Consider the following 20,979-nt stretch of genomic DNA (forward strand, 5'->3'; position numbering starts at 1 on the left):
GCGGGGACGCAGCGCGCACGTCATCCGTCCGGCAGCGCGTCTCACCGGCACCGCAGCCGTCCGAGGGATGAGTCAAGTGCTGATTCGGAGGATCCCGCACTGAAGACCGGACTCACCTCTGCCCGCATCCGCAGCTCACCATGAGGGAAATCGTTCACATCCAGGCGGGCCAGTGTGGGAACCAGATCGGGGCGAAGGTAGGTTTTAACTTTATGGGAAGAGATGCAGAAAGTGACGCAAGTGGGCAATTTTAAGCTTATATAAAGCCGAGTCACGTGACCCATGGATTATACCTCTATGGATACGATTAATATACAATTATTTGATATGGACGATTATTTAAATCTGATAAGGGTGCGGCTTTGCAATGATAGCCCCCCACCCCCCTTTCCCTTACTGCATGTCATTTTTCTAAGGAGCAGGAGCTGGTACACACACAGAAAAGTTCATGTCCTGTGTGTGTGTGTGTGTGTGTGTGTGTGTGTGTGTGTGTGTGTGTGTGTCTCAGTTCTGGGAGGTGATAAGCGATGAGCACGGCATTGATCCCACCGGTAGTTACCAAGGTGACAGTGACCTGCAACTGGAGAGAGTAAATGTCTACTACAACGAGGCCTCAGGTAAGCCGACTGTTTGATGATATCAGCGCCCACACGCCTGCAGACGGGGCCTCGTTTCACCTCACTGCGAGTGAGGTTCCACCCAGCAGGGAACCGAAAGGAGGACAGAATATCTGCAAACATCTCCTCCACCCCCCACCCCCTCCCTTCTGGGCTCTATGGGGAGCGCAGGTATCTGCAGTCTCCGCTGAGCTCGCCGCGCCTCGGCCTCATGTCACGCTCTAGATTCATTAGCGCAGCAATTCGAAGGTCATTCCTTGTGCACCACGTGTCGGGACGGCGCCATCAGAGCAGGGTGAGGCGGGGCGGGGGTTCCAGACAGATCTGCTCTTCATTGTCATACAGGGCGGTTTTTCTGGGTCTCGGCTGTCAGATCCATACGCTTGGAATCCAGGCCGACAGGATGATGTCAGAAAGTGCAAGTGTGGGCAGGGCAAGAATGCACAGTTGTTTGGGTGACCTCTGTGCAGCTCTCTGATGCACGAGAAAATGGCGGCTGTTGACTCAGGGTGGAGCAGAGGAAACCGGGCTGCTCCCCGTCTGGGTCCAAAACATGTTTGCTCCACTCTGGACGAAGTCTCCACTGACGCCCACTGTTGATATGGACCCAAACAGTCCTGCATTATCTCTCTGCTTCCCTCCTGAAAGGTAACAAGTTTGTCCCCCGCGCCATCCTGGTGGACCTGGAACCAGGAACCATGGATTCGGTTCGTTCGGGCCCATTTGGGCAGCTGTTCAGGCCTGACAACTTTGTCTTTGGTGAGTGAACATTAAATACAGCCGTCCACCTGTGCAAACACCCAGGGTGGCTGCTGCTGCTCGTGTTGCTACTTTCTAACTGGTCCAGCTGGTTTCACCCACATGTCTGCACCAGGCCTCTGAAGTCTCTCAGAGGCGTGATGCAGGAGTCCCTGCTGACTCGGCACAGAAGAAAAGGAGCAGGACACGCTGCAGCTGAGTGGAGCTGACAATGATAAAATGTCTCCCTCCCAGATACTATCATCACATATTTGATGATTCATTCTAATCCTTCTGAAACACCAACTCCTCTCTCCTATCACTACCAAGGTTGTAATGAGCGGGTGTCACCAGTGCATTTACTCACTGTTAAAGTTTAACTTGATCACTTTCTAACCCTCTAGTTAAAGATTAAAAACAACATCAAGGTCGCTAACCCTCGGTGTGTATCGCCCGCGCCGCCTTAAAACAATGAGCCTTTTAATAGCGACGATGCTAACAATGTGAACGCACTGATGTTAGCAGATGCATCTGTTATTATCTTAATTTCCCTCCAGCGTTTAATGTATGTCACTCATCAATAAAGTCACTCATCAATAAAGTCTCTCATCAATAAAGTAGCCTTGCACTTAATAGTTTAGGACATTAGAAACGATCTGCTGTTGATGCTGTAACGCCTTTTAACACATGCGCCACACAGGTCAGAGCGGAGCTGGAAACAACTGGGCCAAGGGTCACTACACCGAGGGAGCAGAGCTGGTGGACTCGGTGCTGGATGTGGTCCGGAAGGAGTCGGAAAACTGCGACTGCCTCCAGGGCTTCCAGCTGACCCACTCCCTCGGTGGGGGCACAGGCTCGGGAATGGGTACCCTGCTGATCAGCAAGATCCGCGAGGAGTACCCGGACCGCATCATGAACACCTTCAGCGTCATGCCCTCCCCGAAGGTGTCCGACACCGTGGTGGAGCCCTACAACGCCACCCTCTCTGTCCACCAGCTGGTGGAAAACACGGATGAGACCTTCAGCATTGACAATGAAGCCCTGTACGATATTTGCTTCCGCACCCTGAAGCTGACCACGCCCACTTACGGAGACCTCAACCACCTGGTGTCCGCCACAATGAGCGGGGTCACCACCTGTCTCCGCTTCCCCGGCCAACTAAACGCCGACCTCCGGAAACTGGCCGTCAACATGGTGCCTTTCCCCCGCCTGCATTTCTTCATGCCGGGCTTTGCTCCTCTGACCAGCCGGGGCAGCCAGCAGTACCGCGCCCTCTCCGTGCCAGAGCTCACGCAGCAGATGTTCGACGCCAAGAACATGATGGCGGCCTGCGACCCCCGACACGGCCGCTACCTCACCGTGGCAGCCATTTTCCGCGGCCGGATGTCCATGAAGGAGGTGGACGAGCAGATGCTGAGCGTGCAGAACAAGAACAGCAGCTACTTCGTGGAGTGGATCCCCAACAACGTCAAGACCGCCGTGTGCGACATCCCCCCCCGCGGCCTCAAAATGTCCGCCACCTTCATCGGCAACAGCACCGCCATCCAGGAGCTGTTCAGGAGGATCTCCGAGCAGTTCACCGCCATGTTCCGCCGCAAGGCCTTCCTCCACTGGTACACCGGAGAGGGCATGGATGAGATGGAGTTCACCGAGGCCGAGAGCAACATGAACGACCTGGTGTCCGAGTACCAGCAGTACCAGGACGCCACCGCTGACGAGATGGGCGAATATGAAGAGGACGAGATAGAGGACGAGGAAGACATCCGTCACGATGTCCGCCACTGATGGACAGGACACGCCCCTGCATATAACAGCAGCTGACGTCCAAGCATTGAAACCTGCAGATGAATTCGATTATAGCTGAGACGATAGTGCACAGTAGTGTCAGCATCACGAGTGGTCTAACGAATGCCACTAAACGCACGGATCCTTTTTTCCAAATCATGCTTCGGCAGCATCAAATCGTCTTGTCGTTAATATAGTTTTGTACATGTGCATTGACTGTATCCTGTATCCTCAAGTAAAAGGTGCCATCTTATCAGAACTGCAGCCCTGTGTATTGATTTGATGGTGTCACGGACGCCAAATGGTGCATTAAAACTGTGAAAAGCAAAGTGACTCCAGCTCGGTATGTGTCCATCTCACGAGATATAATAATATATATAATAATAATAATAATAACCTCTACTCCAAATCTACAACTGCTCCACTTTTTTTTGAAAGGTAATTGGACCCTCTGGCATTTACCACAACAAAGAAAGGAGCAAACTAGTTCCGCAAGCTTGGGTGAGTTTGTTTGGCTGCCGTCGTGACAACTGAGTGATTACGTACAAATAAGAATGCTGAAAGCTGCAAAGCGAGCGAAACCAAACTCCTCAGGACAACCAGCGCGGAGCATGGCGGCAGGAAATGCTCAGACAGGAGCAGGATGTTTTTAAAATAAACTCTCATTACTGACATTCTGAAATGGACCAGGAGAAACAGGATGATAAGGTTTCCTGGCAACAACCACGCATTCGCTAAAATGGCTGCTCCGTTCTCAGGGCGATTAAGCTGCTCTTCTGGCCCAGCAGCTCCACCCCTGCTCAACTTGTCACGGCAAGAATTTGGATTTCTGCCATGACTCCACCCCAGGGAATTTCAAATGTGTCGAGCTGGTATCACTGACATCAATTGAAATGTTTCAAAGCTATTTAAGCGGAGCAAGGATCAACTGAAGAGGATCAAGTTGGGAGGAGGAACTTCTGAACATCTGAACACAGTCAAAATCACCATCTGTCGACCACACGACTGAAGGAAATCATTGTGTTGAAAACGTGTCACAGCTTTAGTCGGGAAATCCCTTTTTCCTGCAGTCACACACACAAGGAAGCTCCACCTGCATGCTAATTAGCAACTGATCAATGGAGGAGACCTGAAAATGCACTTTTGTTTGGTTGGTTTTGCATACAAAAATGACATTTAGCCGCTTAAATAGCTGCATGTTATATAAGTGTTCGTGCCCTAAAGTTGTCCGAGATGAGCCTGTTTCAACAGAAATATGCGGACGGCTTTGAAGGAATGGATTTTTAACCTGGTGAGCAGCTGCAAGGGTGAAACTATTTGTCATATGAGCTTCGGGCAGCTAACGTTGCTCATTTCTTTGTTCCTGTTCAATAGAGTTTACAGGAATATTACTTTAAGAGTGTGTAGTATAGGCTTCACCTGGATATTTAGCCGTTAGCATTTACAACGCAACCAAAATAGACCTTTTTGTTCGGGGAAGGAAAAACCTCATTAAATGTTAATGAAGTGTGTTTTTTTTTGTTGCTTTCTGAATGTCTGCGTTTGTTCGTACATGTATTTGTGGTTGTGTATGTAATGTTTTCAGCCCACTAACTCCAAAAAAAAAAGAAGAGAGACATGAATAAAAACATGCTTCATCATGTGGTGACTATTGCTTTACTAATGCTTGTGTGGTGGAGAAGAGCAAACAGTAACCAGCAACAAAGATATTACAGAAAAAAAAGCATCATAAAATGTACTGATACGTGTTATTACACTGCCTAGACATGAATAACCCTCAAAAACCACAGTAAAAAACACACACATTAAATGTCTATTCATGGTACAGCACACACACACACGAGTAAAAAACTGGGCCATCATAGTATTTTACAGAATTTTTACATCCCGTCCAAATAACGAAGAATAAATGAGAGGTCTTCGGCAGTAGTCAGAGGTCGAGCTGCCGTGTGTCCACTGATAAAAGAGCTGAATCCCTTCTTGGCGCATGGAATCATTCAAACATCTATTCAAAGTACAAAGTTCATCATGTGCACTATTTCCACGTAAGCCGCACACACCCATATGACACACACTGCTTGATTTAAAAAAAAACTTGAAAAGATCTAAAGAGCAGATGCGATAGCTAGACTGTGACAAAAGACGCCCCACGACCATCGCAACCAGAAGAAAATGAGTTCTGCTTTACTTTACATTTGGGATGCACCGAACCTAGATCATATATGTTGTTTTGTGTTATTCTAAACTTGCTTGTGATTAGTTGTGAACCCTGACCCGAGGGAGAGCTCTCATAAGAGCTCCAGCTCGTGCCAGTGTTCTCTTCCTTGATCTGCAGATGATGACATTTTGTCAGAATTTAACTGCCCCTGCTGATGGTTCCGGTGTAGCTGGTGTAGCTGTGATGTTTTAGGGATGTCTTGTGTGGTGTGTAGGCACTCAGCAACACCTAAGAGCTGCAGTTTTTGTTCCCCCACCAGAAAAAAGGTGTTCCTGCTGCTGGGTTTTAATGAAAAGAGACCCGACAGACGGTCCAGTTTGTCTCACCTGTAGCGTAAAGATTCTAATTTAAGCTAAAGTGCCTCTGATCCTGTCTTCTTATTGGGCCATCTGCTGCCTCCCTGTTTGTTTTTGCCACATTTGAACAAACTGGAGCAATTAAGTGTGGCAGAAGTGTCGTAAAAGCCGCTTTACACACCTGTATTTGAGTCCAGAGTTTTCTCAGTCACTGAGACCTTCTTGTGTTGCACAACCACTCTCTGGGAGCCTTGTATCTTGGGTGTGGTTGTCTGGGCATAGTCCTCACTGGAACCGGCTGAACCACGAGAAGCGTGTGAATAACTCTGGATTTTCACCTGCTTGCCTTGGCTCCTGAGGTCTGACCCGATCTCTCTAGGCACCTGGACCTGAACAAAGCCCGGTGCTATATGAGCGACCTGCTGTCCAGCCAGCGACCCATTCTCTACCAACAGTTCACTCGACCCGACTGAACCACGGGAAGCGAGTGAATAACTCTGGGTTTTCACCTGCTTGCCTTGACTCCTGACTTCAGAACCCTTCGCTCTGGGCACCTGGACCTGAACATAGCCTGGTGCTATATGAGCGACCTGCTGTCCACTCAATGACCCATTTTCCACCAACACCTGTCTGGTTCCTTGTGAAAGGCCCTGTGACACCTGTGACACTCTGCCTGTTAGACCACCTACTTGCCTGTCAACGAGAACCACACCCTGGGAAGCTTGCAGGCCTCCAACCTGCACCAGCCCCTGGCTAAGGCCTACCTGACCTACCTGACCTACGGCCTGCTGGGCACCACCTGCTACAAGCACCATTTGGGGATTGGACTCCATTACGTACATGGGTGTTGTGGTGTAATACATGGCTGGCTGCTGCACTAGCACTGTCTGACTGGGAACCATGATCTTGTCCTGGACTTGAACCTTGGGAAGAGCGGGTGGAACCTGGATTGTCTCAGACACTCGCTCCTCCTGAATGAATGTGGAGGACGCTGATCCTGCCACACTGGCGGTGTGATCGACATTGACCCGGTCCCTGTCCCTAACGGTTTCCGTGTGCGTGTGGACATGTGTGTGAGTGGAAGGGGGAATCTGGATAGGAGACACTGCTCTCGGAGGAGGAACCGACTCAGTCACGATGGCCGAGCCCGTACAGATCTCCGCCAGGGTTTTGAATTTAGGGCCGAGGTCATTGAGAAAAGAAAGGTCGTCATCATTCTCATGAAGGCTGCAGCACCCTACAGAGCCTGCCGGGGACTCTTTACCCTCATAATCATACACCATCATGGCGTTCTTCTCCTGGAATTGCTGTGCTGCGTGGTTGGATTTCTGCAAATAAACACAGCAGGACACATGAAGGTCAGCCTTAATTCGTGATCACGTTCGGCGCCCTTACTGCCATTCGGCGTACTTACGTTGGAATAATACTCCCCCAGGAACTCGCTGGACAGAGCCATTCCGTCAAAGAGCCCACCACCGTATTGCGAGTAATTTCCGTGTCCCAGCATCGTTCCGCCATTCGCGTATTCCATACCAATGTGCTCGCCGTAGCGGTTGAACCTGTCTATTCCTGTCGTTGTGCAAACACCTATACCTCCACCACCTGCTGCCATTCCCATGTCGATCAGATCATGCTGCCCCTTTCCGTAGGTCTTGATGTCTCTGATATTTACTCCTCCACCACCTACTTCCACTGGGGTTTGGAGAAGCGGAATTTCCTAAGAGAGAAGAGGAATGTTCAAACTTTTGCTGTGGTCGGTGCTCAGCAGAGGCGAACCAAAGCGTCCACCTATCATCCCAAAGCCAGTGGGATGTAGGATTGCTATTCAGGCTGAAGTACCTTGTCTTCTCCCTGTCCCTCGGTGTGGTACGAGATCAGCTGTTGTTTGGTGTCATACGGAATGGTTTTGAAATTCCCGGCACCTGCTGCCCCTCCGCACAGGCAGAACATCAGGAGAAGAGGCACCACTGAAGCAAACAAACAAAGCGTCCACAGGTTTTACGATGCACGTAGACGTGCCGGTTCACATGACTACCAAACTCTAGTGTGTTGTTTACTTCCCCGAGTGGCTGTTACTCGCTGGGAACACAATCAACACGAGCAAGAGCCACAATCCCTGTTGCTTGGTGTGACCCACCCTTCCGAAGAATTGAAAAGCCTGCACCGACATGTATGAGCAGGAGAGGGAAGGAAAGTTGGTGACTCACGCAGCAGAAGCAGCAGCCCCAGAAGGAGGAGCAAGATCCCCGATGTGGAGAAGTTTGAACTCGTCGCGCTGCGAGGCACACAGGTTCTGCTGTCCTCGTGGCAAGTACAAACAACGACATCCATCTTCTGAACATCGCATGACTTTCCCTGTTGGTCTTTGACTTCCACCGCCACTTGGTAAATGCCTGGCCACAGTTTTTCCTGCTCCCTCAGGATGATGGTGCTCTCTGGGGTCGGAAGAGAGCAACATTGAACACATCCAGCAGCTGAATGTCCTGCACCTGATGTTCCCAGATCCATCAAACCTACCATTGAGTGGCTCCACAACCCACTTTCCCTTACTGCTCTCTTCGATGACAGTGAAGTCAAATGGCGCCGAGTTGGGGAAATCATCTTCGTCTTTAGCCGTGACGTAGACGAAGTTGTCCCAGTGGCACATGGTTTCTGTCGTGCTGGTTAGAGTCGGACAGTGGTCGTTAAAGTCCTCCACCTGGATGGCGATGGTCCCTGTGGCTGTTTTTGAGGGCATATCTGAAAGGCGTGGAATAAAAGAAAGAGGTTTACTTAATGTGTCAGCTGGGGCGCCACGGCGCTCATATGCACAGTGAACTCACCGTTGGTGATGCAGATGATTTCAGCATAATACGTTCCATTTTTCAAGTACTTGGACTCTCTGTCGGGCATTTTATTCAGCCTGATATCTGCCGTTTTCTCGTCGATGATCAACCAGTTGTCCTCGTCATGAATTTTGGCGTACCTGGCGGATGGAGCGGGACGGTCCGCGGATGGGAGGAGAGATCAAGGATCACTCACAGAAACCGAAGCCTTTCAGAGACGTGACGAAGAGATCTGCTGTACCTCACGTTGGTGACCGTCTGTAGGGTGTCCGTGTCAATCGCGGCGTAGTTGGTGATGATCTTCTGCAGGTTGATGGAGCTGCTATCCTCGGAGAGAGGCACTACTTTGACGCCTGGTTGGAAGCGGGGGCCTTCTTTCTCATTGAGAACGCTGATTTTTACATTGTAGGGTTTTTGGGGTACGGACCCTCCTCCTCCTCCACCTCCTCCTCCACCTCCTCCTCCTCCTCCAGTTCCAAAGTTATAGGGTGCTTCGTTGTTAACAACCACTCCCAAATTAATTTCCTTCAGTTCCTCATAGTCCAACGGCTACAAATTCAAAGACCAGGCATGGCTTGTTTAGTGACGTCGTCATTTCACACTTTGACACGCTCAGTCCATGAAAATGAGTCTTTTACCTTGTTAATGATGAGAATCCCCTCGTTGGTCTTAGGGTCGGTAGTGATATTGAAATAGCCTGCCTCATTTCCGGAAATGATTTTGAAGTCAGCCAGCCAGTTGGCGGTGTCAGGAACGTCCTTGTCAAAGGCTTGGAACCGCATCACTTCCTTGTTGACGGTGTTTTCCTCTATGCTGCCCTCGTACTGCAAATACCAACATCTGCTTTAGAGAAACACGCCTGCCCGCTGGTAAGTCGGCATTTATTGTGAGGAACCCACCGAGTCTTTATCCAGGAAGGGAATGTTGTCATTTATGTCCGTAATTTTCACCTCGATCTCTCCAGTTCCCGTGTTTCCCCCGGGCTGCCCGTTCAGGTCTACCACTATTATAGTCAACTTGTAGGAATCCCGTGTCTAAAGTGACACGTCAGGAGACACAACACATCGATTTCCATCTTCCCTCATCCAAATTCCGTTTGTAATTGTCTGTGTCCTGATTGTTACTATGGTGTAGCCGAGTCACTCACCTCCCTGTCCAGGCTGCTTTGTTGAACCATCACCTCTCCGGTTTGAGAGTTGATGTAGAACAACCCACCCGGGTTGCTCTCACTTGCAATTCGGTAGAAGAGCTTGGTGTGGTCGGTGCCTGGCTCGTCAGCGTCAGTACAGATCACTTTCATCACAACAGTACCTAGAAGTGACCAACGGGAGCAGAAGTTCAACACAGTTCCAAACGTAATGAAGGTAGCTGGATTCCTCAAGCAATACCCGCTGCGCTCGCCTCGTCCACGGATCCGACTTGCTGCAACTTGACGATGGGCGGGTTGTCGTTCTCGTCATCAACGGTGATCCTGAGGTCAATGTCGTTTTCAGCAACGGACCCATCACGATACCGCGCTATACCTTTCAGCTACAGGAACAAAACGAGGACAAAACTCAACTTTGGACCATGCAAATCTTTTTTGCTTCAATTTTTTTTTTTTAAAAGTAACTTTGTTCTTACAGTATAATTAGCGACCTCCTCCCTGTCCAGAATGGAGTGGATTTTCACAAAGCCGCTGTTGGGGTCGACACTGAATACATTTAAAGGTGGCTGGTCGACCCCGGGACCGGACAGAGAGTAAAATATCTTCGTATAATTCTCTTTATCCGAGCGGATCTGAAAAACAAACCAGAAAACCAAGAATTACACAAAGGAAAAGGTTCATGAACTTGTGTTGTGTAACTTTTATCTGAAAGAAATATTATTAACATAACACAGTCAGACACTCCCGTATTGGTGAGGACCCCACCCAACAGGCATCAGCAAATATTCCTAGGAGAATATCAGTGAAACCAAACAACATAAACAGGTGTCGGTGTTTGGCTCTGAGGGTGACTCAGTGTTACTCATCAGTGTTGGATGGGAAAACTAGTCTGTTGGTTTCAGTATCTGGTTCACTCGGGTCACGGTTTCAACGTTTAAGCATGAAAGAGGATCCTGCCGGTGGAAACGGGCGTTCATGTGCTGCTATTTCAGAAAAATGTGGTTGCTAGAGGACATACTTTGGCGATGCTTGTATGACCGGTGTAGTCTTGGTTCTCCTTCAGATGTCTGGGAGCGCTGATCCAGTTCCTCTTTTCTCTGTGCAGCACTGGGCCTTTTCCTTCAGCCCCCACAGGAACAATCTGCAGGTAAACAATGATGACAGGCCCATTACAGCAGCTCCCAACTCAAATGTCGTACAGCAAAAATAGCACGTCTTCAGTCCAAAGGAGGTTTTAAACAATTAAATGTACATTTTATTTGGATTAAATGAGAGAATAGGACAATGTGGACCCCCCAGGTGACAAACCTGCAGCGAAATATGAGCGCTGCTCTGTCACAGAGGCAAGTGGAGCCGGGCTGTTCCGGGTCTGCGTCAACACGGACACATTTAATCTTGACTTTCCCCGCTGCAATTAAGAATTCCCTTCGAGAAGGAGCCGAACTCTGGCTGCGTAACAGCCGCTCCCGTGGATTCCAACGTATTTTCTGGTACACGCCTCAACCCCCGACGGTCCAGACGCGCTTCACTTACCGCTAGTAAAGACGCCAATAGGACCAAAAAGCTGCCTTTGAACAGCGGAGCCATCCGGCCTGGGAAGCCTGGAAACCCTCACGATGAAGAGAACTCGCGTCCCAAACTGTATAATTCCTCCGTTGTGTTCAGACTCTGACCCTCTCCGCAAGGGCAGGAACTTTTTTTTCCTTTTTTTTTTTCCAGCGATAGGCGGCGTCTCCCTGCCTGGTTGCGCGCCAGCAGATATGAGGAGGTGTCTCCTTAGTGCATAGCAGTAATATTTCTGTGAAGCTCTTTTGCGTCTAATGAGGGCACCGACAGGAAAATCGTAACCAAAAGTATCAATCACGAGCACATGCGTGACTGTTGATAGTCACATGACTGTCATTTCTGCGGGTTGATTTCACACGTTTGTGCCCGAGTTCTCCATTAATGATTTATCCTCGCATCCAACCAGAATAAACTCCTGGCAGCAGCTTTCTAACCCGTCTGTGAAACTTGACCCGTCCCTGTGACATTCCCGGTGCACCTCACCACTCATAAATATTCAGCTGCACACTGGAGCCTGTGTGCGCGCACGCAAAGGCCGCCCGCTCGGAGAAGACAGCGGGTCACCATGGCGACCCTGTTGCCAGAAACTTTCCCTTCCAGAGGTGTGTGACAGATGGAAGTCTTATTCTCTCATTGCTCGATACACTTTCCCTTCTGGTTCATGATTTAACCGCAAAACAAAGAGGAAAAGTAAATAGTTCCTCATTTCAAAAGAAAGAATACCGGGCTTATTAGGCAGGTGCACACCCGAAGCATCGCCCCACCCTGACCTTTTCTCTCTGAGGTGTTTTCATGGGAGTGCGTGTGAAAATTCATCATAATCTGGTTTCAAATGAATCATATGACAGAAATTGAATTTGCTGTCTGTCTGACGGAATAAGGGAGGGACAGGAGCGGCCGTCTGAGTCAGGAGGTTCTTCAGCACAGGGTTAGGTTTAGGCTTAGAGTTAGGCTTAGGCTTAGGCTTAGAGTTAGGCTTAGGCTTAGGCTTAGGCTTAGGCTTAGGCTTAGGCTTAGAGTTAGGCTTAGGCTTAGAGTTAGGCTTAGGCTTAGAGTTAGGTTTAGCCTTAGGCTTAGGCTTAGAGTTAGGTTTAGGTTTAGGGTTAGGCTTAGGGTTAGGGTTAGGGTTAGAGGTTAGGGTTAGAGGTTAGGGTTAGGGTTAGGGTTAGGTTAGGGTTAGAGGGTTAGGGTTAGAGTTAGAGGGTTAGGGGTAGAGGGTTAGGGTTAGAGGGTTAGGGTTAGGGTTAGGGTTAGAGTTACCGGGTTAGGGTTAGGGTTAAGGTTAGACTGAAGAGACTCGTTCACGGACAGTGATAAAAACCCGCTTCAGAACATCTTCACTATCTCACTAAACATTGATTGTGACCTTGTGCTGCAGGGAATATTTAGTCAGGCCAAAAAAGGGAAGGTAGCAGAAGAGGTGGTGGGACATTTTCAGAGCACTGCTGAGGTGCCCTTGAGCAAGGTGCCGAGTCCCGAACGCTCAGGGCACCTGTCGGGGGCGGCTCGTTCACTTTGTCACCTCTCCTTTAACGATCACATGTGCTCGTGCTCATTGTGTGTTCACATATATCCCATGTGTAATAAACAGTGTAAAAACAGTCATTTCCCCACTGTGAGAGTAATAAAGTACACTAATAATCATAATGATGACAGCTTGAGAGAGTAGCCACTTCCTGTGTGTCTTTGGGGCTCTTTTAGTGACAGGTGTTGGAACCTGAAGGAATAAACCTTTTACGACCTCTTCTTGAAGAACGGAGACTCTAAACTAATGAGTGACACCTGCCCAGAGATTAGTGACACATTCATTTGTCATAGACTCGTTAAAAACCAAAACTGAATTAAGAATGGCTGCCCCACCCTGCCCCCCCAGGGCACTGGTCCGACAGGACGGGAGACAGTGTTGAATAGGTGCGCTCATGAATGCGCGCATGAACAAAATCAGCTCTGGTCTGTGACTTTGCTGCTTCAGACACTTCTTATTTTTCTTTATTCCAAATAAATATTTAAAGGGACATTTATAAATGTAGTGAAATAAGCTCGATGCAGACGAGGGTAAAGTTGCACATTTCCAAGCCCACACATGCTAAAAGTCTCTTTGGGGACTTTTCAGTCCCCGACTGTGGATTTGTCCTATTTGTCCTCCTCTCGGAACAATAAATGTTCCTATTCTCTGTTATTCCAGCACTGGAAACACAGGTTTTTAAGGTGCTTAACCCAGCACCTTTCTGCTCCATTATGAAAATTGACTTTATTTTAGCCAGGGGGGGTTGGAGTGGTTTCTATATTTACTATGAAGACTTTGAGCTTCATTATGTCCACAGCAGCCTTCCTGGCATTTTTCTCACCTTTCCTGTTCTCGTGGGGGCTGCGTTTCCCAGTGTTCTTTCAAAAAAGCCCAACCAACTTTACAATAGCAAGGCAGACTCACAGGGACCCGGGACGCTGGGTGCCCTCATGCTTTATCAGTTTTATAGAGATAGTGAGCTCCGCTGAGGGAATGGAGCCCCCCCCACCCCCCACAGGCTCTATTCAGCACACATTCCTGCAGTGCTAAGTGAGCAGCTCAGTGGAGCTGGAGAAAGGAGAGGAGTGGAGGGTGGGGGGTGGGGGGTGTCAATATCCTGTGCAGGGTCTTTTGCAGAGCCAAGATAGAGAACAAAACAGACAAAGAAGTCATTATCTATCAAATATGGCCGAAAAATGCTCACAAGCCACATCTGCTCAGAATATGAACCGAATGTGTTTTTGAGGGTTTTGCAGGAATAGTGTGAAATAGTTCTGCTGCATTGTTCCGCAAGGTTCCTCCGGCAGGACCTCGGTGAAACGTTTCCCCCTGGCGGAGGAACCATGAAAGAATGCAGAAACTTTACAGGGACTGAAGTAGCGGGGAGTTGACGAGCATATAGAAGTCAGCCTGGCTCACTGGGAGTCTCCGGGGTGGGGCAGCTAAGGTGCGCCTCCCTCCTGACTCACCGTCGACCGAGTCAGAGCACAAGTGCGGGAAAAGAGTGTCTTCTGTCGGGCTTTGGATCACCTGGCTCTGCTTGCAGACCCGCACCGTCTCCAAATGTTGCCCAAGATGTGGAGGGTTGTAGTTTTCCTGTGCGCCCTGGCGTTGGTGAGCTCCTCTTTACCTTCAAGTGGCTTCGGCCAAGACAGACATGTTGAACTTTCCACTTTAGTGCTGTTTTATGGAGCCAGAACCTTTCACCAGTCGACCATTTTCGCTCCAGGTCGTTTCCCGGACGGAGTCGTGTTTCCGGACGGGCTTTGTTCAGGTGGAAGTACCGCAGATGATCCAGCCTGGATACCGAATCCCCAAAGGTTTGTATGCGCTGCGAGTTCCACCATTAACGCTGCGCTCTGACCGCCGTTAACGACTTCTCCCCCCCCCCCAGTTGACGTTTCCAACTGCCTCAGAAAATCGGCCACTTTAACTTTGACGGACTCGAATTTTGCAATCAGCGGAGCCGGAAAAATCGAAGTGGCGGCCCCGATGGTGGTGTCCCCAGCGGGGCGCGTATTTTCCGTGAGTGCCCGAGACAGCGGGGGGGCCACCAGCCACCTCACCGTCCGCCTTATCTGCGCTCCGCCGCGGGACGGTAGAAAGGTGGGATATTTCTCGGGTCTCCTCTCAGAATAAATGCCCTTCCAGTCGATAACCCCCCCCCACACACATTTCTGCGCGTTCCAGTCCAGCGGTGAAGTGGTGCTGAGGCGCTTCAAGAGACGCTGGAGCCCCCCACCCTACAACCTCCTGGAGAACGACAAAGGGCCTTTTCCAAAATACCTTGAAACGGTAAAACTGAAGATTTTCTTTTGAAACCACACTAACAAATTCGTGTTCTCAGGCTCCCCCCCCCCCCCCCCCCCCCATCTGACTGACAAACACCTACTGCAGTTCCTGTTCCAGAACCACAGCTGACTGATTTAATTTGATGGTTTAAGCATCCCCGGATGCGCGATTCCACGTGAATGGTTGGATTTGTGTTTGCAGCTGGAGTCGGAGGTGGCAGCCACGCACGACGTTTACTACACCATCAACGGCCCCGGCTACAACCAGCACCCAGTCAATTTTTTTAAATTTGATTCCGACACAGGGAAGCTTTCCGCGCTCAAGACAATCGATCGCGAGGAGTTCCCGTCATTTACGGTAAGTTTGAGCGGAAAATGTGGATGTTGTGGCGCCCACGACTCCCACAGCCTCCGGCAGCATTGTTTAAATGCTCGGGAGGATGTAACTTCCATGGGTGAGGAGGGCTGGGGAGGGCTGGGGAGGGCTGGGGAGGGCTGGAGCTGCTGCAGGGCTTGGACCCCACTAGGTGAACACTTCCGGGGTTTTCTCTTCCAGCTGACGGTCAGAGTTTTCGAACGGGGCACCAACAAGGAGCTGGACGACCCTCTGCCCTACAGCATCGTCATAGACGACATGAACGACAACGCCCCCACCTTCACGGGCCCGCTGCAGGTGACGGTGCTGGAGAAGAGCAAAGCAGGTGAGGAGCACGACGCAGCAGGAATGGGCGGCGACACGCTCCTGGTTCTGACCCCCCCATGACTGCTGCAGGCACCCCGGTGGGGAAGATAAACGCCACGGACCGAGACCAGCCAGGGACCAACCACGTCAAGATCCGATATACTCTCCTGGATGGTTTAAACCTGTTTTCCATTCAACCAAATACGGGTGTCATCACCACGGTAACGGACAGCCTGGACAGAGAGGTGAATCCCAACACTTTTTCTGACGTTCTTATTTCTCGCTTCAACTTTGTGGCTTTTGTCCCCCCCCCCCCCCGTTAGACTAAAGATAAGTACCTGGTCACAGTGAAAATCCAGGACATGGCGGGCGCCTCCAGCGGTCTCTCCAACACAGGCACAGCCACCATCGTCGTGGGCGACATCAACGACAACCCGCCGACGTTCACGAAGTCGACCGTGAGTGACGAACACGTTCAGGGCGGCGTTTTGAACTCGCTGCGGCCGAATTTCAGCGTTGAATTTTTCCCGCTCTTTAGTACGACACCAGCGTGAAGGAGAACGAAATTGACAAGTTAATCCTGCGAATCCCGGTCGACGACAAGGATCTGGAGAACACGCCCAACTGGGTTTCTAAATTTGAAATAACTAAAGGGAATGAAAATGGGAATTTCAGGGTGGAAACGGATCCCAAAACCAACGAGGCGCTGCTGTATGTGTCGAAGGTGAGTGGCAGCTTTTAAAATCCTGTCCCACAGAGGGGACACGATTTAAAAAGAGTCTCTCCCTCCAGGCCTTGGATCACGAGAAGGCCAAAACCGTAGCGCTAGAGATCACGGCCCGTAACGAAGCTGAGCTGAGCGGCACCAGCGTCGGCTGGAACTCCATTCCAGTGAATGTCAACGTCCTCAATGTCGATGAGGGTCCGGAATTCTCAGCTCCCACCATCACCTTCAACGTCAAGGAAAACATTCCAAACAACACCCTGATAGGACGATACAGCGCTCTGGATCCGGAAACAAAGAGCAGCAACGGCATCACGTCAGCCATCTTTATTTGGGTTTTTCTCATGAAGTTCCACATTTAAGCCGCGATGCCCCTCTTTGCCACTAGAGGGCAGAGTGTGACTGCTGAATAAGAACGTGTCTCTGGTTCCTCTCAGTTATTACAAGGTCACCGAACCAGCAGCCTGGGTCAATGTGGACAGACAGAGCGGCGACCTCAAGGTGGCCAACACAATCGACAGAGAGTCAATGCATGTCAAGGATGGAAAATACAGCTTCACCGTGAAGGCCGTGGATGCTGGTAAGGTCCCGGTAAATCAGGGCGACTGACATCCAGTCCTCAAGGGCCGATTCCAGCTGGGCCGTCTGTCCCACCAGGCAGACGAGCTTTTACCTGGTGAAGTCGTTCCCCCCTGGTAGGACGGAAAACCCGTCTGGATTGTGTTCCTCGAGGACTGGATCTCCCTACCACCCCCTCCATAAATGAACCTTTGTTTCCTCCCTGTTTATCTGTAACTTCATCACTTATTGGCAGCGAAGCGGCAACACCTGCTCCACCCTCAGTCGCTCAAATCTGAACAAACCAGCTTTGGGGCGTTTCCAGGGGCGACGCCCCAAATCCACGAGGACAGGTTCAAATATTCAGTGGCTGGATGTCGTTTTCGAACCAGCCCGATCCGACCCGGCTAACAGCGCTAATCACAGTGTCTCAAATTTGATTGACTGAAGCTGTTTTGGTTTTGCTGGAGATAAAAGGGCGGCGAGTTTTATTCCGACTCGTGCAGCATTCCGCTCCTGAGAGCTCTGGGTGGGGCGACGTGCTGGGACAAGATAATTAGAGTGACTCACAGTTAGGTGATGGTGAAAGTTGCAATATGTCAGAAAACTGGTTTCACCTAATGCAGCTGTTGTTGACAGCTCACAGGATACACACACAAGTGCCTATACGCGTGTGTGTGTGTGTGTCTGTGTCCGTGTCTGCGTGTGTGTGTGTGTGTGTGTGTGTGTGTGTGTGTGTTGTGTGTGTGTGTGTGTGTGTGTGTGTGACAGATGATACGTTTACGATAATTTGATATTCAAAACGGGCTAATATTTGCACTGTAACCTGTCTGGGGTAATCAGTACGTAACCTGATCAGAGCTGCTCTTAAAGGTCAGAATCATTTAAGGGAATATTTATGAGAACAGGCAACGAGTTGGAGCGCTTGCTCACATTTTCCTGGTTAAATGAACAGTTTTCATAATCAAACAGGCTTTTCTTTCTATTTTCCTCTCCTGCTCCCGGTTGAAACGGCGTGATGCCACTTTCATTTCAGCCTCCAAGAGCAGCACGGGAACCGTCATCCTCGTGATCGAGGACGTCAACGACAACAAGCCCACCCTGCCCTCCGCCGAGCTGCTCATCTGTGAGAAGGACGGCGAGCGCGGCTCCACCGTGGTCGTCGCTGAAGACAAGGACGCTGGACACTTCTCGGCGCCCTTTTCCTTCAGTTTGCCGCCTGACAACGATGGCAAATGGTCTCTGGAATCTCTAAATGGTAGGTGGCGGTGGGTTAGCGCACAGACAGCCGGTAAATTCGAGTGAGCTGGAAATGAAACAGTCGAGAACAAAAGTGGTTTTATAATTCAATTACGGCTGCGCCGATGCTTTTAGCTGCTCTCCGGAAACATCTGAAGGATTTTCCTTAAAAAGGCGGACGTGCATTCGGGTGTCAGCCGTACAGGTGAAGCACGCAGAGCACTGGACGTGATTTTGTGGCACGTCTGTACGTGCGCGTGAGGGATCCTTTATCGGCTCAGACTGGGTGACATGGCTGTTCCCTGTGTCCCCCCCCAGGTACCGCCGCCATGCTGAAGCAGGTGAAAGACCTCCCTCGGAGAGTCTACGAGGTCGACATCGATGTCAAAGATCTGCAGAGCAACGGCGGAATACAGACGGTTTCAGTCAGGGTGTGCCAGTGCAGGAACGGGGCCTGCGTGGCCCAGGACAGCTCCTCGTCCCTGGGGTCCCTGGGGTGGCTGGCCTTGCTGCTGCCTCTGGCCCTCCTCCTCCTGCTCTGTGAGTTCTCCAGAACAGACGCAGCCTGATACACACTTTCAGGTTGCCGGGTGCCTTGTTGCCGTGACGAGGAGCCAGTTGGGTTCAGATGAGTCAAACGCTCTCTTTGACAGGCTTGTTGGTGGCCTTTTTGTGTGTGATGAAGAAAGAGAAGCTGGAGCTGGAGGACGCGGGAGACGGCGGCGGAATCCTGCTCAAATCCAACACCGAGGCCCCCGGAGAAGAAGTGGTAACGGCAACGGCTGACGCAGCTCCTGCCCACCTCCCGCGTCCACTCCTGTTTTTAATTTCAGCCCATGTGCTTCCAGGATTCCAGCCTCATCACCGTCCCCCCCTTCGGAGGCGACGCCGGAGCCAAAGGCACGTTGAAGGGCAACACGGGCACCTGGGGCAGCGGTCAGGGCTCCTTCGGTCAGGGCACCCTCAAGACTGGGGTGTACAAGTCCGGCATTACTAACGACATCCGGGACTTCTACTCCAGCCAGTACGACAACCAGTACGGCACCCAGCAGTTCAATCAAGATTACTTCATCGATGGCGGGATGGGGGGGGACGGCAGGTACCTGGCCCAGAACTCCAGCTTTCATCACACCTGGCAAACAAACGGACGCTATCTCCAGCAGGTGAAGATGCCCGGATCGTTTTCCGAAAGAAGCCGAGCAGTGTGTTTGAATTGTGCGCGCCGAGACGCCTCTTTCACTCTCTGAGGTTTAATATCGCCGTTATCCTGGACGGCTTAGCTAACTCTCACGTGTGCTATAATCCTGTTCTCCCAGGTTTGATGGTGTCTTCCGTAAACTGTAATATTTCCAGGCTTCTTACCCAGAAATAGCATTCCTCCAACTTCTTGGCTAGTTGTTTGTTGGCCGTGTAATATCTGACTGCCAGTCACATCCAGGGCGCGCTGGGGTTATGGCGGCGTAACTCCTCCCCTCACAGCCCGGCCCAGGGAATAACGCGTCCTCAGACTTCCGCTTTGTCTCGCAGAAGCTGCCGTTCCTGGGAACGCAGGAAGACGAACGCTACGCCGAGGACGGCGTCCACGACTACAGATTCGAGGGGGTGGGCTCCGAGGCCGGCTCCGTCGGCTGCTGCAGCGGCGTCGGCGACGACAACGACCTCGGCTTCCTGAACACGCTCGGCCCCAAGTTCAAAACGCTAGCAGACGTCTGCAGAAAGACCTGAGCGAGCCGGTGGGGAGGAGGGCGTTCCCCTCCCGCCGGGGCGGGGGTGCGGAGGCCTGGTGTTAGCTGTCGCCCTCAACGCAAACGAGAAGAAAAACAAGCTCGATGGAGGTCTGGGCACCCTTAGTTTCTTTGTCGGCTACTTCCTGGCTTAAAACTAAACATGTTTGCACTGAAAACTATGCAGATTTAATCAGGTGTAAATATTTCGTGTGGTCTGCTCCGTTTTCCCATCCGCCCCCGGGGATCCCGACCTGTCCGAGGGTCGGCATGCGGACAGACGCGCTAATTAGTGCTGTGGTTGTGTGACCTTTCCTATTCATTTGATTGAGTGTCTGGGTATTTTTGGTTATTGCTCCTCTTTTCTTGTACTTGCATTGTTGTTTTTGCTTTTGTTTGCCATTGTTTAGATTTTCAAAGCCCCTTTTTTGTGGGTAGATTTTTAAAATGAGAAAATAAAACCGAATGAAATGAAAGGAGGGAACTGCCGGCGGAGCTGTCTGGTTGTGTTTAGCTTAGCACGTCCTCGCCGCTGCTTGTGACCTGCTCCTCCTCTGTCAGAGGGAAGAAAATAGTTCCCCGTTTAACGCAGGAAGCAACGGTCCGAATGCAAATAAAGGAGAGAAGGTCGATCCAGCAAAGCAGCAAATATGGGCCACGTTCAACGCTCCTCCTCCTCGCTTCCATCTCCGCCCTCATTCCAGGGCAGAAGGGGCCGTTGGGCCCTGGTGGAGGAGCCGAGCTGAGGAGATAAGAGCGCCACCCACTTGGTCAGCAGCCTCTGCCCGTGTGAATGATTTACTGACGTGCACGGCCAATATTTACCTGCTGCAGATAAGCTGCAGAGCGCAGCCCTGATCCTCATTATCTTTTTCTTTTTGCGTGTCCCTGTAATTCGCTGTTAAAGCGAATTAATTATTGATGGAATAATTAAAAATGTGAAGCAGGTAACGAGCTTAGTCCCATTTGCGTTGACTTTCATAAATAAATAACAAATGTATTGAAAAGCAAATTAAAATCCCCCAGCAGCCGCTGATCTCATTATGGCAAAACTGATAAGGA

At 50.6% G+C, this 20,979-nt stretch overlaps 3 protein-coding genes across 3 annotated transcripts; 2 read left to right on the forward strand and 1 right to left on the reverse strand.

Annotated features, from left to right (window-relative positions):
- Nucleotides 1–12: 12 nt before the first annotated feature.
- LOC130538679 (tubulin beta-2A chain) lies at nucleotides 13–3,469 on the forward strand. Its single transcript, XM_057056518.1, has 4 exons — nucleotides 13–197; nucleotides 509–617; nucleotides 1,266–1,376; nucleotides 2,056–3,469. Exons 1-4 carry the CDS (start codon nucleotides 141–143, stop codon nucleotides 3,138–3,140), a joined length of 1,362 nt encoding a protein of 453 aa, XP_056912498.1. The 5' UTR covers nucleotides 13–140; the 3' UTR covers nucleotides 3,141–3,469.
- A 1,308-nt stretch (nucleotides 3,470–4,777) lies between these two features.
- dsg2l (desmoglein 2 like) lies at nucleotides 4,778–11,452 on the reverse strand. Its single transcript, XM_057056514.1, has 14 exons — nucleotides 11,160–11,452; nucleotides 10,645–10,767; nucleotides 10,103–10,258; nucleotides 9,868–10,009; nucleotides 9,627–9,790; nucleotides 9,379–9,513; nucleotides 9,118–9,303; nucleotides 8,721–9,028; nucleotides 8,477–8,619; nucleotides 8,172–8,393; nucleotides 7,862–8,089; nucleotides 7,494–7,621; nucleotides 7,069–7,371; nucleotides 4,778–6,982 (listed from the first exon to the last, which is right to left on the reverse strand). The coding sequence occupies exons 1-14, from the start codon at nucleotides 11,211–11,213 to the stop codon at nucleotides 5,828–5,830; spliced, it is 3,447 nt and encodes a 1,148-aa protein (XP_056912494.1). The 5' UTR covers nucleotides 11,214–11,452; the 3' UTR covers nucleotides 4,778–5,827.
- A 2,583-nt stretch (nucleotides 11,453–14,035) lies between these two features.
- dsc2l (desmocollin 2 like) lies at nucleotides 14,036–20,401 on the forward strand. The gene is made up of 16 exons (XM_057056517.1): nucleotides 14,036–14,313; nucleotides 14,429–14,519; nucleotides 14,594–14,805; nucleotides 14,890–14,994; nucleotides 15,193–15,348; nucleotides 15,547–15,691; nucleotides 15,763–15,917; nucleotides 15,996–16,130; nucleotides 16,211–16,396; nucleotides 16,465–16,712; nucleotides 16,834–16,976; nucleotides 17,991–18,212; nucleotides 18,512–18,733; nucleotides 18,847–18,962; nucleotides 19,042–19,356; nucleotides 19,721–20,401. Exons 1-16 carry the CDS (start codon nucleotides 14,263–14,265, stop codon nucleotides 19,916–19,918), a joined length of 2,700 nt encoding a protein of 899 aa, XP_056912497.1. The 5' UTR covers nucleotides 14,036–14,262; the 3' UTR covers nucleotides 19,919–20,401.
- The last annotated feature ends 578 nt before the right edge of the window (nucleotides 20,402–20,979 follow it).

Source organism: Takifugu flavidus, chromosome 15 (assembly GCF_003711565.1).
Source record: "Takifugu flavidus isolate HTHZ2018 chromosome 15, ASM371156v2, whole genome shotgun sequence".
NCBI classification, from domain to species: domain Eukaryota; kingdom Metazoa; phylum Chordata; class Actinopteri; order Tetraodontiformes; family Tetraodontidae; genus Takifugu; species Takifugu flavidus.